The sequence below is a fragment of the Pholcus phalangioides genome, unplaced genomic scaffold (assembly GCF_987345545.1).
Source record: "Pholcus phalangioides strain wild (caught in Gottingen) unplaced genomic scaffold, Ppha-v1.0 ptg000007l_1, whole genome shotgun sequence".
Lineage (NCBI taxonomy): Eukaryota > Metazoa > Arthropoda > Arachnida > Araneae > Pholcidae > Pholcus > Pholcus phalangioides.
This window is the reverse complement of record NW_028301600.1, coordinates 44,450,363-44,463,398: the sequence shown is the minus strand read 5'-3', so window position 1 is coordinate 44,463,398 and position 13,036 is coordinate 44,450,363. Positions and strand designations below refer to the sequence as shown.

Genomic DNA, 13,036 nt, shown 5'->3' with positions numbered 1-13,036 from the left:
GGAAAAAACACACACAAACACTCATGCCAATGAAGAGATATATGTTTGAGAGTGAAAAATAAAATTTCCCCTGAAAAAAAGGAAGTGATTCCGGAAACCTGAAAATATGACAAAAGAACGAATTTTCTAAAACGAATGACGCCACTTGAAATTACACCAAAAAGAAGGACGGATGGTAAGCCTGCCTCAAAGAAATTTCGGCCGAAATGGCTGAATTAATATCGAAATATAGTGCTGCCATCTTTAGTGTAACTTTTTAATTACAAATATCCAGTTCCAATTTTTCAAGCCAGCTCTCTGGCTCCGTTCACCAAAAAAAATTTAAGGAAAATTATTTCTGTCCACTCTACGAGGATTGAAAGAGCGAGAAAAATTAAACAACGAGATGATTGAGATGGGAATTATATAACAGCAATAAATATGTTTTTACTGTTGTCCAGTTCCTTGTCATTCACATTTTGAGCACTTCTTTTGGTCACCTTCAAAAATCCAGTTCCCAGAACTTCAGTCATGTTCACATCTATTCACAATTTCTCTAAATAACCTCAAATTTCTAAATCAGCTGGTTGATTAATTGTTACACCAGTTTCATGATGAAAAGTAAAATTAACATTCAAGAGATTCATAGCAGGCGTATGCAGGATTTTCTCAAAGGCAAGGGAAAGGGGTTCGATTATTCTTTCCATCAGTAGGGTTTTTCTACTGCATTTTTTACCGCAAAAAATTCTATAATATTGGTTGGGGAGGTTGAACCCCCAACACCCCCCTTATCATATTTTTCTAATGGGGATTGCGGTAAATGTGAAAAACAAAATTTATTGAACTTACAGAAATGGTTGGTAATTCTATGCCGATGATTATGCATAATATATAACCGGATTTATAAAATTTCTGTAATATTAGTTTTACAAATATTAAATATTTACCGCTATATAGAGGTTGTTTTAATTGGAAAAAAAATCAATTTTGAGTAAAATCTCAATCATGGCCCCCACATCTTGCAGCAGGGCAGGGCACCCTAGGCTGGGATCTTTGACATACCCCCCCCCCCACACACTGGTCAAACTTTACCTCTTTATAGTGAATGATGAGTGCGAAAGAAGAAAAAAAAATGATGAGAATCGTCCGGGGGCCCTGTCAGCCCCACACTTGTGCGGGGGGGGGGGGGCCATGATCTCAAACTATTAATCTTAGTAAATCTCAATGTAAAAATCTTAGTAAATCACCTGTAAATTAATAATTTTGAGAACTTAACTCAAAAATGATTTTTTATTAATAAAAGCCAAAAGGTTCAAGTGACAAAGTTTTGCACACTTGATATATGAACCTCATGGAAAAATGAAAATCACAAATTGTGACAGCATTTCACAGGAACCGTGTATGGCCCAGATTCTTTCCAGTAATTCAGTACTTGAACTCTGTAGAAGCCTTCTATCGTACGATTATCATCACCTAAAAATAAAATGATTTATTAAAAGAACTTGGCAGTAACTCAATTTCATCTCAAAAATTCAATGATAGATTATCTAATTACAAACTAATGTCAGAAACAAATTAACGCATTCATGAACTCAAGATTGACTTACTAGTCTCAACAAGTGCATGCCAAAACGATGGAAAGTTTACAATTTGATGATTCAAGATCTCATATGGACCATCAATTGAATAGCTGTATTCAATAATGTAGGTGTATATGCATCTACATTAATAACACAAAAAATTAAATATTAACGCTGCTGAACAAATTAAAACTTTATGTAATTACAAAAAATATATATTTACAGTACTACAGTGCAAAAACAATACACAACTAGATGATGTGGGTGATGTCACTCTCTGCTATTCTTGTAAAGCACAGATGCAATGGGGATATGAACTTTTGAAAGGAAAAAAAATCCTCCTCTGCTGGGGATCGAATCACTGTCTCCTTACAATTTGGGTCAAAAAGCTAGACCACTACACTAGGGAAGCAATTATATTAGTGCTTCTGTCAACCCAGATTGCGATGGTACTGTGGTTTGATTCCTGCAGAGTGTGTAGAATTTTCCTTTCAAAAATTCATCTCCAGTTATCTGCGCATTGTATTAATATATACAGTAGGGTTTTTTCACTTTTTTTGAAAATTGATGTTGCCTTAATATTCAAAAGATGCCTTTCAACGTTGTATATAAGAAGTTATACCAAAATCTAGAAAAATATTTTAATATCTTGAGGTTCCTCACGGCCCCTAAAGATTGAGAAAAAAGAATATATATATATAAAAACCCTTTTGGTGGGTGGGTACAAAACTATAACCATGTTCCAAATTATAAAAACAAAAAAAACATAGTTTGACGTTATAGGTGTTCAGGAGAGAATGCCTCTATTGCTTCCTCTGTTATCACACTGTTATTACATTTCACTTTTTTGCAAAATAGTCCGTTTTTTTTTTTCAAACGATGGAAGAGTACTCCTTGATCTTATTCTGGCTTGAATGAAGTCTTCACGACTCTTGGTTGTTGATACAGCAAGAGAGGCTCCAGTTACGAGTAGTACGCACCTTTCAACTGCTCGTATGTGACACGGAATAAATGGAAAAGCAGGTTCAGATAATTTTTGTGGGTCTATTTCCTGATTTTTTATAATAGGTGGTTCAGTCACTTGCACTTTTGATCACATGCAATTAGTTCCGAATTGTGCTTAGCAGAAAAGTTTATTTTCGGAACATGGAATGTATGGATTTCTGCTTCTCATAATCCTTCATTTCTAATTTTTAGAATTCTCTTGATTCCCAGTTCTTTGCCCGTACTATTTCCACAAGATATCTCTGATCTGCACTTAAATCACTGTTGTCACTGTCCATTATCGAAAGGTTATTAGAGATTGGATTAAACTTCACAATAGATAATCTTTCACAATTTTCCAAACTTTTCCGATATCACCCTGAAGCCTGTGTGGACTGATGGAACATCCATCTAGATCAGTGTTTGCCAAAGTGGGCAATATCGCCCCCTGGTGGGCGATGGAATGGTCCAAGGGGGCGATAGAAGCTACGGATTTAACATAGGATCCTATGGGTTTACTTGAGTCGGGGGACGATGAGAGGAAAAAATTCTGAAGAAGGGGGCGATGGAATGAAAAGTTTGGGAAACTATGATCTAGATGCTTCACAAGATGTCTTAGAGGTAACTCATTGAAGTGAAAAAGACATATAAGCCATTGCAAGGGATGGCCTATTTCTTTCTCTATTATTAATCTGATAACACCATTTTTATAACCAGTATTGGTAACAGTCCCGTCGCATCTGATTGCCATCAATTCTTTCATATCAAAATCTTGATTCGAAACGTCTAGGATTGATGACAGATCCCTTGCTCTACTGCTTCTTGGTGTTGTGTGACCGAGGTAAATTGACTGAGGGTTCCTGAATATAGTTATGTGTTCTTCAGATATAGTTTTTCTATGGAAAGAATCACCTTCTTTGACATTAGCTAAGGTTTTGTCTTTCGACCATCAAAATATATTCCTCGCACATTTGTTCTAGGAATTTTATCTTGCAAAAGAATTCTCTGTGATGCTCTTTCATGCTTTATTTTCATCCGGTCTATTGTCATATTTGGCTTCTCTTTCGCCAATAACCCAACATCTTCCAGCACAGTATTCGCAATAATTGCAGCTGATCGATCAGACACACCAGTTCTATCACAAGCAAGAGCAACATTTGGCAATTTAGTTCTCATCTATGAGGATGATGGTAGAACTTCAAAAGCAAATGAAATACTTGCTTCGGCACCGATTGATGGACCAGCTTCAGGTACTGGTAGATGGAAATATGCTAACTTCAACAGCGAACTGTGTTTTGGCTCATATAGGTCACTTTCCTCTGAATCGTTGGATATAGATGAATTTTCAGTGGTTGATGAACTCGTTTCCATCATTTCTTCTTGAGAGGACTTCAAACGGAATACCATTTTAATTTTCTTAATTCATTGTTTTTCAATTTCTTCATTGTTAGGGCATTACTCTACCAATCACCATCTTGCGTGTACTTCTTTGATCTTGCAAGAAATCTTGCTCTAAATTTGGGACCTTTCTCAACTTGTCACACTTACAGTCTTCAAAATCACATTTGCATGCTGCAATGTCAAACAATTTCGGTGTTTCGCATTGAAAAGATTTCAAGTTCAACTTAAAAGTTTGAGAAACTTTCCTTGCTTTCATATTTTTCTGAAGATTCTTGTATTTACAGTAAAAGTCTTTGAAAATGTTGCATATCCATTGGTGAGAAACTGTAGGAATTGAAGCAGTTTTCCAAATCTTTGGCAGGATAATTTTAAGAATGTCTGCAATAGCTGGATCTTTTCTTGATTTTTGTGCCTTCATATTGCGTTGAGTTAGCAAATAACAAAGCATAACATCGTCATAGGTGGGCAAGACCCGCGAATCCAACTCTTTAGGGGATAACCTAAAATGTCACAACGATGAAAGCTTCTGGTCGTCATTTTGACTGTTATACACCCTCTTAGTTAAGGGGTACTTTCCTCCATAATGTCATGTTACAGAATTCCACACGTGCATAAAACTTTAGGGGCGATGAGGAACCTCAAGAAGTTTGAATTTTGGGGAAAAAAATTAGGAATGGCATTTCCTCACATAAAGGCATATTTTAAATTCTATTACAATGGCAATTTCGAAAAAAAAAAAAAATTCGTTCCACCCAAATATACAGGTCTCTACAAAGTATCATAAGTACACAGAAAAACCGTTTCTGGTACAGTGGCCCCATAGTGAGACCACCTGTTTACATTGTTTTCTATGGGTTTTGAAAAATTTCTTCCCTTCAAGGGGTTAATGTAAGTCTTTACTTATTTGGGGTTATGGACCAGAACTCTGTTGGCTCATCCATTAAGATGTTACTGGGACCATTAAAGTCCTAAAAGTTTATCCCAATACATTCTGGCCAAAAAAATCCCTAGCCATCATAAATGTATTTTTATACTCAATAATTTGAAATTGCATTAGGGACCATTGAAGTATTACGTAAGCAGATTTTCAACCATTTTTGACCCCCTTCCTCCCCTTGTCAGCAAAAGTCAGCAAAACACTGAACCATCCCCCCCCCCCCCCCCCGTCAGCAAAATTTTTCATCAGCAGCTTAGAATATTTCATATCTTCAAAAAGGGGTGGTTGATGACGTAAGCAACTTTAAACCCCCCCCCCCGTCATCAAAAGTCAGCAAATCCGAAACTCCCTCCCCCCCCCCCAGATGCTGACGTAATACTTGAATGACCCCTTAGCAAACCAAAATGATGTTCCAATCAGAGGCATATATTTACACAGGAAACTAAATGAGCACACAGCCATCAGGCCAGACCCAGACAATTTTTTGAACAGGAGAGAATGAACTGGTATTTTAGGGGGAGGACCAAAGTGATAGCACAATAGACTTAACCACATTATTCCATATATCATTCGTGTAATAAATGTACAACCATTAATCAGCCATTTTCTAACATTTCAGGACAGAATTCCATGAACACACACACTCTCTTCCCCCTTGCTATAGTCTTGCCAGTTCAGAGTGACAAATTCTAATTCTCTGCCCCACAGCTGGAGCCCTGTCAGCCAGTGCCCTGTTAACACATGGGCCCACCCGGCACAGCCCGGGGGCCTCACACAAATGAAAACCGGTTGAAATTTTTGAGAATTTGCCAAGTAGGGCCTCTGAAGAATCACTTGGCTCGAGGGCCCATGATGCTCTTAACGTGGCCCTGCTGTCGGCCCCACCCTTGCAGAGGGCCATGCATTTTCTCATAAAATAGTCACCATACTACTTTCCCTCCTCCTATGTTATCTCCTCTGAAACTTCGCCCTGGACCAGCGCAGCTGCTTCTATATACAGGGGTCCCTCGCTTTGCGCAATTAATTGGTTCTACAAAAGTAAGGTGAAATCGTGTAAAGTGAGTTGAATTTAACATGGGAAAGAGGGATAGGAGGTTGATTTTCTTCACAGAAGGATTAAAAAAGTTGAACCTAACAGCAACAGAACTTTTTTTTAAATGAATTAGTAATTCAAACTTATGAATAAATCCCGTGAATAATAGGCAATAGGAATAAATTCAATTAATACTTTTCCTGTCTTCACTACTTGTGATTGATTCTAGTGAGTGAGGATTTTTTTTCCTGAAGAGCCTGGTATGATAGGCTGATAACTCTTTTTAATGAAACAGTTGAGAGTCAGCTGACAAGCAGCAATCTTTGTTTCTTTATATAAACTTTAGTAGCAAAACCAGCAAATTTTGCATATTTCTCGCAAATATGAAAATTCTAGTTTCACTTGAACTGCTTTTTTCGATTAAATTTCTCATGACATTGTCAATGTGTTACCAAAGGTTGATCCAATGTGTTAATAAAGGTTGATCTCACCATCGGTGAGATCTGGTGAGTTTTATCAGAGAATCACTCATATTTGTCTCAACTGCATCATCAAATTCAAAGTATTTTGTCATCAAAGGTTTCAACTATGTTATATATCTTCAATTTGCAAGCGCATTTCCAGTATTTAACTTCAAGCTTAATTTTTCAGGTTGGAATTCCTAAAATCAACATTTAAAAATCATGTTATAGCAAAATCGTGTAAAGCAAAACCGCGTAAAGCGAGGGATACCTGTACCAAAATTTTGCACTCCAAGTTAAGGAACTTATCATGCAATTATGAATATAGTGATATGTTCATAACTTCTATACAGTTTCCAATACTGAGCATCATCAAGAGACTTATGAATTTTTCCTCCAATATGAATGACCCAACTAACCTGTTTTCAGTATCCTTCCACACAACCTGTACAGAGCTGTCACTTATCTTCCAAACACGTAAATGTTTTACCTGAGATAGAAAAAGTGATTAATATTTTATGATTTTTAAAATAAAAATCTATATATCCAAAAAATAAAAAAAATCACAAATGTACCAGATCAGCTTAACTTGTGAACCCACCTGAGTCAGGCATGCCAAGAGCAAAAAATGATATTGAAAACACTGGTTCTGTTCCTCCCCCATAAAATATGCAACTTACTATCACTCTTTGAGCTGCAAATGTGAGAGCTGATCTCCCCATTAAAAAGTGTTGCCAAAGAGAGCAACAAGCCTACAATGTTACAAATCTTCAATCATTACACATCACTCATAGTTTGAAAATTAGATGGCAGCACTGTAAAAAGTATTACACAGAAACAAACTTGACATGAGGTGTACAACATGGGCATGCACATTGTAGCATGTACTAATTAATTAGAAGTTATACAGAGAAATATGGATGAGGTGCATGTGTGGTTTTACTTGACATTAGGTTTACAACATGGGCATGCGCATTCCAACATGTACTAATTAATTAGAAGTTCTACAGAGAAATATGGACGAGATGAATGTGTGGTTTTATCAGCCACCTCGTTGGGCATTTTGTCTGTTGTGGTGTTGTATTTGTATTGGTAGTAGTCATTGCATGACCTTTACTCTCAACTAATTCACTCCTTCCCCAGGGCACGTTGCTGCATTCAAACTAAGGCCCCAGGTTCTGTAGCAAATGCTTGCTTGCTTTAAGTTTTAAATGGCCAAAATGCTCCAGTGTACACAGAAACACAATTTATGTACATCTATTTCACTATCTACATCAATCTGCTGAATTGGAAGTGAAAAATTAGAAAATAAGTGAATTTTTATTGATTTTAATTTTTTTGTCTTATGAGTCTGTTGATCTCTGTATAGAGAGTTTTCTAAAAAAAAAAAAGCTAGTTCAAACTGATGTCTGAAAGTTAGAAAACCACAGAAAACATGACACTCTGTGACAGCAGGGCAAATCAATCAATACTTTTTGAAGTAGAAATGAATTACCTTTCGGTTGAAATCACAGACATAAGAATACCTATGTAAGTAAACCAAAAATGTGATGAAAACTACAGCTGGATGTGTTTCGAAAAAAGCCATGAAATTCCTTCTCAAGTAGCTAACAAAAGATAGGAAAAAAGCAAAAAAAAAAACCCATATGGGGGGGGGGGATTACTCACTATGTTTTTTTTTACCATTTTTTCCTCATTTTGTCATTTGTTAACTGCAGGAAAAAAGGAATTTCATACAGTTTCAACACACATCCAGCTGTTGTTTTTAATACTTTTTGTTTGTTTTTGTACATGAAATTCACTTTTTCTTCACATTATAAAAATCTTTTATATAAGTACTAAGTCTTTTAAAATTTTCAAATGTTAGAAAAAAAAATTCTTGAATTTTTAAATAGCAGAAAGTAACTGCAAAAGAAATGCATTCATTTGGCAAGACATTTTGTAAAAATATGATATATATATGCATATTTTCAATAGGATCCAGAAATCAAAGATCAACCGTTAACTCTTGCATTTGATTATATGTTTAGCATGAATATATTTCAGAGCTTTAATATGAATGCTAATGAATTGAATTTATTATTCTGAAATTTGTACAATTACCATAAAAGGAGATGACTTCTTTGCACATATTTCTATAACACTAACACCTGGTTTCAGCAATTTTATATCAATCGTTTCAGGTAGTTTTCCAACTTTGAAGACATCCAAATATGGTTCCTAGTAATGGAATAGATGATTTAAAGATCTGATTACAAAAAAATGTTAAGCTTATACATTTCGAAATCAAATAAGTATTTATGAACCTATCAATTTCATAGATAGGCATAGCAGTGATAGACTTGAAGGACTATGGTGATGAGGAAAGATGATGATGTCAGTACATAATATATATACACATGTAAACATAGGCACTAGAACCTAGGGGTGAAGGCCATTTCATCCCCCCAATAAATTTTTTATGGGGGGGGCTGAGCCCCCCAATAATTTAGGAAAAACAATAAAATGTACCCTCCTCTTTCCTGTGTATACGGGATGACCAGCAACTTAGGCAACCAAGTCCTCCCAATGTTTTCATCATGTTGGCACCTCTGCATGTAAATTAAATCAGTCACCTCTATCATTGATGATGGGAAGGGTTTCTCTATCCCTATGACTCTTTTATCTCTGCCCATGTAAATAACCATATACAATACATAAGAGTATACAACATTATAAAAATCTCTTACTTCTTCCTCTTTAATATATTTAAACTCTTTGTAAGTAGGAAAAACTGGACTTCCCATTTTTCTCCATACATTAAAAGGATTAGTTTGTACATTGTTTACTTGATAAATTGCCCACCTAATATCCGAGTCTTGAAAGAAAAGAACAGAAAAACAAAGAAAGTTATTACACATCACATAAATCAAAATCAGAAAACACACATAATTTGATACCAAAAAAACTATTAATAATACACATAAAAATATTAATATACACATAAAAATATTAATATACACATAAAAATATTAATATACACATAAAAATATTAATATACACATTATAAACTTTAACAGCAAATGAGAAAATTTTTTAGAACTCTCAATATATCATATACAAATAAGCTATTTTACAGAAAATCTGCAAGAACTATTTACTCAGCAGTAAAGTTAGTCATGATTGTTTATGAACTCACTAAGAATTTTTAAAAAAAACAGTATACCACTAATCTTTAAATTTAGAAAAGTGATGGGAACAATTTTACCCTTTTTCCAATTTCCCCTGCATTATCTCAACGAACGTTGAAAAACTGATATTGTCTTACTTTTCTTAAAATACTTCAAGCCATACTATGACAAATTTTTATATTTCCTTGTGTGTTAATTATTAAAATAAATAATCATAGAAATACCCAGAACAGCCAGCAGGGGTCAAAATGACCCCCATAAGAAAAATGACAGATTTTAAAGTAAATATTTTTGTAGATGATTTGTGAAACAAGTATTGAGGACCCCTGTGTTAAAAAAAACAATGTCACACAATCGGTATTGTGAAATCATGCGGTATCTTAGACTTAGAGAGCCTGGTTATCAATAGATTTGCTCTCGCTTCAGACATTTGATACAAGCTGACAGGAACTTGTTATGAGCACATAGTCCTGAACCAAAAATAACCACTAATGAGCAATTTCTGCCACGTAAATAATGATGCAGATTTATCCAATACATAGCAAATAATCAAGACAAGTTTGGCATCAAGTTCTGGTTAGCAACTGTTATGAAATCCACAAATATGTCTTGAATGGCTATCCATATTTGGGCAAAGATAAAGACAGACCAATCAATGCACAACTTTGGGAGAGTGTGGTATTACTACAACCACATCTAAAGTATAAATGCACCATCACAACTCTGATAACTATTTTACTTCTGTGAAACTTGTAGATTAACTTTCTGTGAAGAAAACAACAATTGCACGTGACACTTCAACACCACAATATTGTCCTGTTGCACTGAGAAATGTAAATAACACACGATATATAGGTGCAAGAGCAAAAAGAATGTCATAATTCTTAGCACCATACCCACAGATGCGTCTGCAGATGACAATGCAAAGAAAAAGCTGAACACTGTCACTTATTACAATAGCACTAAATGTGCCATAGATGTAGTGTACAAGATGCTGAAGACACAATAAGATGTGGAACTTGCAGGTGGCCTGTTCAATGTCCTTGGCATTGCCACACTCAATGCTTGCATACTTTTCAAGGAAAACTCAGGCTCTCCAATTTCATGCCAAGGATTTTTGCTTGTGCTGTGGTGATTTGCGCAACAAATGCCTTCTAATTCCCCTACACACCACAAAATGAAAGAAATGTGCCTTTCTACTGTGCAAGAGGCAGAATAAGGCTTCTGACAGCTGCCAAGGATATGCATATATTATATTCATAGATGAATATAATTCTTTATAACAAGATGTCATAGATGACATGTAGGATCTGCCTGATTTTTGAACTAGATCCCTAGGTCAGGATCTGTAAGAGGGGGTTCAGAACAGTCTTTTTCATGGGTACATACAATTTGTAGCATAAAAGATAAATAATAATTCAATAAAAATATTAATTAATAATATAAATAAATAATGCAGTGAATCTTACTTCCAAATCCCCAATTTAAAAAATTTTCCTTCAAGAAGTCTTATTTTCAGAGTCACAATTTTATTTTCTGTGTTGAAACACTTTAAGCTCAATGCATTTATATTGTATGGTCCCAACGATTTATTTATTTATACAATATTGTTTGCCTAGACAGTGGTGTCAGAGCCGGGGGTGCTGTAGGTGCTTGAGCACTCACAGAAGTTTGTAGAATGGATTTGGCAACCACATAATTAATTCGGAAATCGAAATTTCCTACATGGAACTCAAGACGAGCACCCACAGGTTTGAAACACTTCTGATGCCCTTGCGCCTAGAGGCCTATACAAGATGAGGTCTTAAGCAAGACAAACTTAAGCAGGTCCAATGCCAAAGATTGTAATTTATGTGACGAAGCCTTCTGATATCTGGGTGTTAAGTTTACCCATAGGGTATGTACACACTATATCTGGTTAAATCTGACATGAGATCCATGTTAGACAGACTTTCGCATCTGAAGCCACAAATGAGAATCTTCCCTCTCAAAGTTGTTCTCATCACCTCATCCTGAGAGGAGTAAAAATATGTGCTCTCCAAAAAATTGACTGCATAATAACATCTTTGGTGCGGAAGTGGCAATTTCTTCCACATGACATTACTCTCAGATATTTTTATTCACATGTAAAGGGCAGTGGTCTGGGAATTCTGATCAGACCAGGATAGAGATTCACCTATTGGTGACTTCTGGAGAGAGTACATGACAAGAAACAAACGTTAGTTCAATTGGAATGGCAGATGCCTGAACTCCTTGGGTGATGTTCATAAAATCTATACTGCCAACCTATATTGTTCAGTTGATGGTGCTGGCTTATGTGATTCTGGGCATGTTAATGGTCAGCACTCATGGGTAGATAACCCCTCAAGATTTGTGTCTGGTCTGTATCCACAGGGTTCTCATCAATACCTCTGACTGTTTCCAGACTGGCAAGGGGTCGACAAGACTAATACTGTATGGGATGTGTCATGGCTAAAACTAAAGCTCATGTCCTCCGGGGGTGTTTTTGCATCTGAGGACAGCGAACAAAGATGCATGATTTTGTGGTATCATATATAAGCATGAGCAAACTCCAACAACATCAATAAAGAAGTGGTCATTGAACTTCATGGCCACGTCTCAGCAAGCCTGGTTTGATTGTCACAGATTGCAGAGGGAAAATGGCATTTGTGATTGACACACAGGTCAAAAGCGATTCTGTTGACCTGAAGCATGCCCATCACTGTAACGTATCTTATTACAGTGATAATGGCTCATTTTAGGAAACTGTGATGAGTTTATATAGAGTCGATTTCATTATATGCTTGTCTGCAGTGATGAACTGGCGGATGTTTGGAGTGAGATGTCTGGAACAATTAATGTACAATAAGACCATAAAAGAAATTGACTTGATAGTGCTATCAACCCAGATTTTGAAAGGTGGTATTGCTCTATTCCACATGTTCAATAGAGCAAATTTTTGATCTCAAAGAAATTAGATTCTCAACATATTGGTTGTCTCTATATCAGACATTTTTGGTGATGTAGTATCTTATATTTTCTGTGTGTTTCATGCTGTTTTTGTTTGTTTTTCTTTGGTGTGGTTTTTGCAAAACTTTTGATTAGTGTGCATGATGTATTTATTTTGTTTTCGACATTTGTGTATTGGGGCTGTTCTTTTGCTGTTTAGCAGCACATGTTTTTGTTTTTGCTTTTGAGGGGAATCGTCTCACAGTAGTTTTGATTTTGTAGGGTTTTTTGCATATTTGGTATATGTGTGTGCAGACCTACAGTATGAAAATTCGCATGTTTTGATGTGTTTGTTGTTGTTTTTGTATCAATGTTGCACATTTTGAACTTTCATAATTTTTATGCATATATATTTGCAATTCTTTTGTGAATACATGGTATGTTTGGCATGGAGTGGTATGGAATGTATGACAGTCTTGTTTATGTCCAAATACAGGAGGTCCTTCTGTCCTTCTGTATTTGGTATATTTGTGTTGTATGAA

General features: G+C 35.7%; 1 protein-coding gene across 1 annotated transcript in view; it reads right to left on the bottom strand.

The window, feature by feature from the left end:
* Positions 1 to 1,250: 1,250 nt before the first annotated feature.
* The window catches only part of Idua (alpha-L-iduronidase), a 45,275-nt gene continuing 33,489 nt past the window's right edge, over positions 1,251 to 13,036 (bottom strand). The window contains exons 12-16 of the mRNA XM_089233307.1: positions 9,105 to 9,232; positions 8,479 to 8,595; positions 6,795 to 6,865; positions 1,587 to 1,699; positions 1,251 to 1,452 (exon numbers count right to left, since the gene is read on the bottom strand). Coding sequence (XP_089089433.1) covers positions 1,346 to 1,452; positions 1,587 to 1,699; positions 6,795 to 6,865; positions 8,479 to 8,595; positions 9,105 to 9,232 — 536 coding nt within the window. The 3' untranslated portion in view covers positions 1,251 to 1,345. The remainder of the gene's footprint in view (positions 1,453 to 1,586; positions 1,700 to 6,794; positions 6,866 to 8,478; positions 8,596 to 9,104; positions 9,233 to 13,036) is intronic.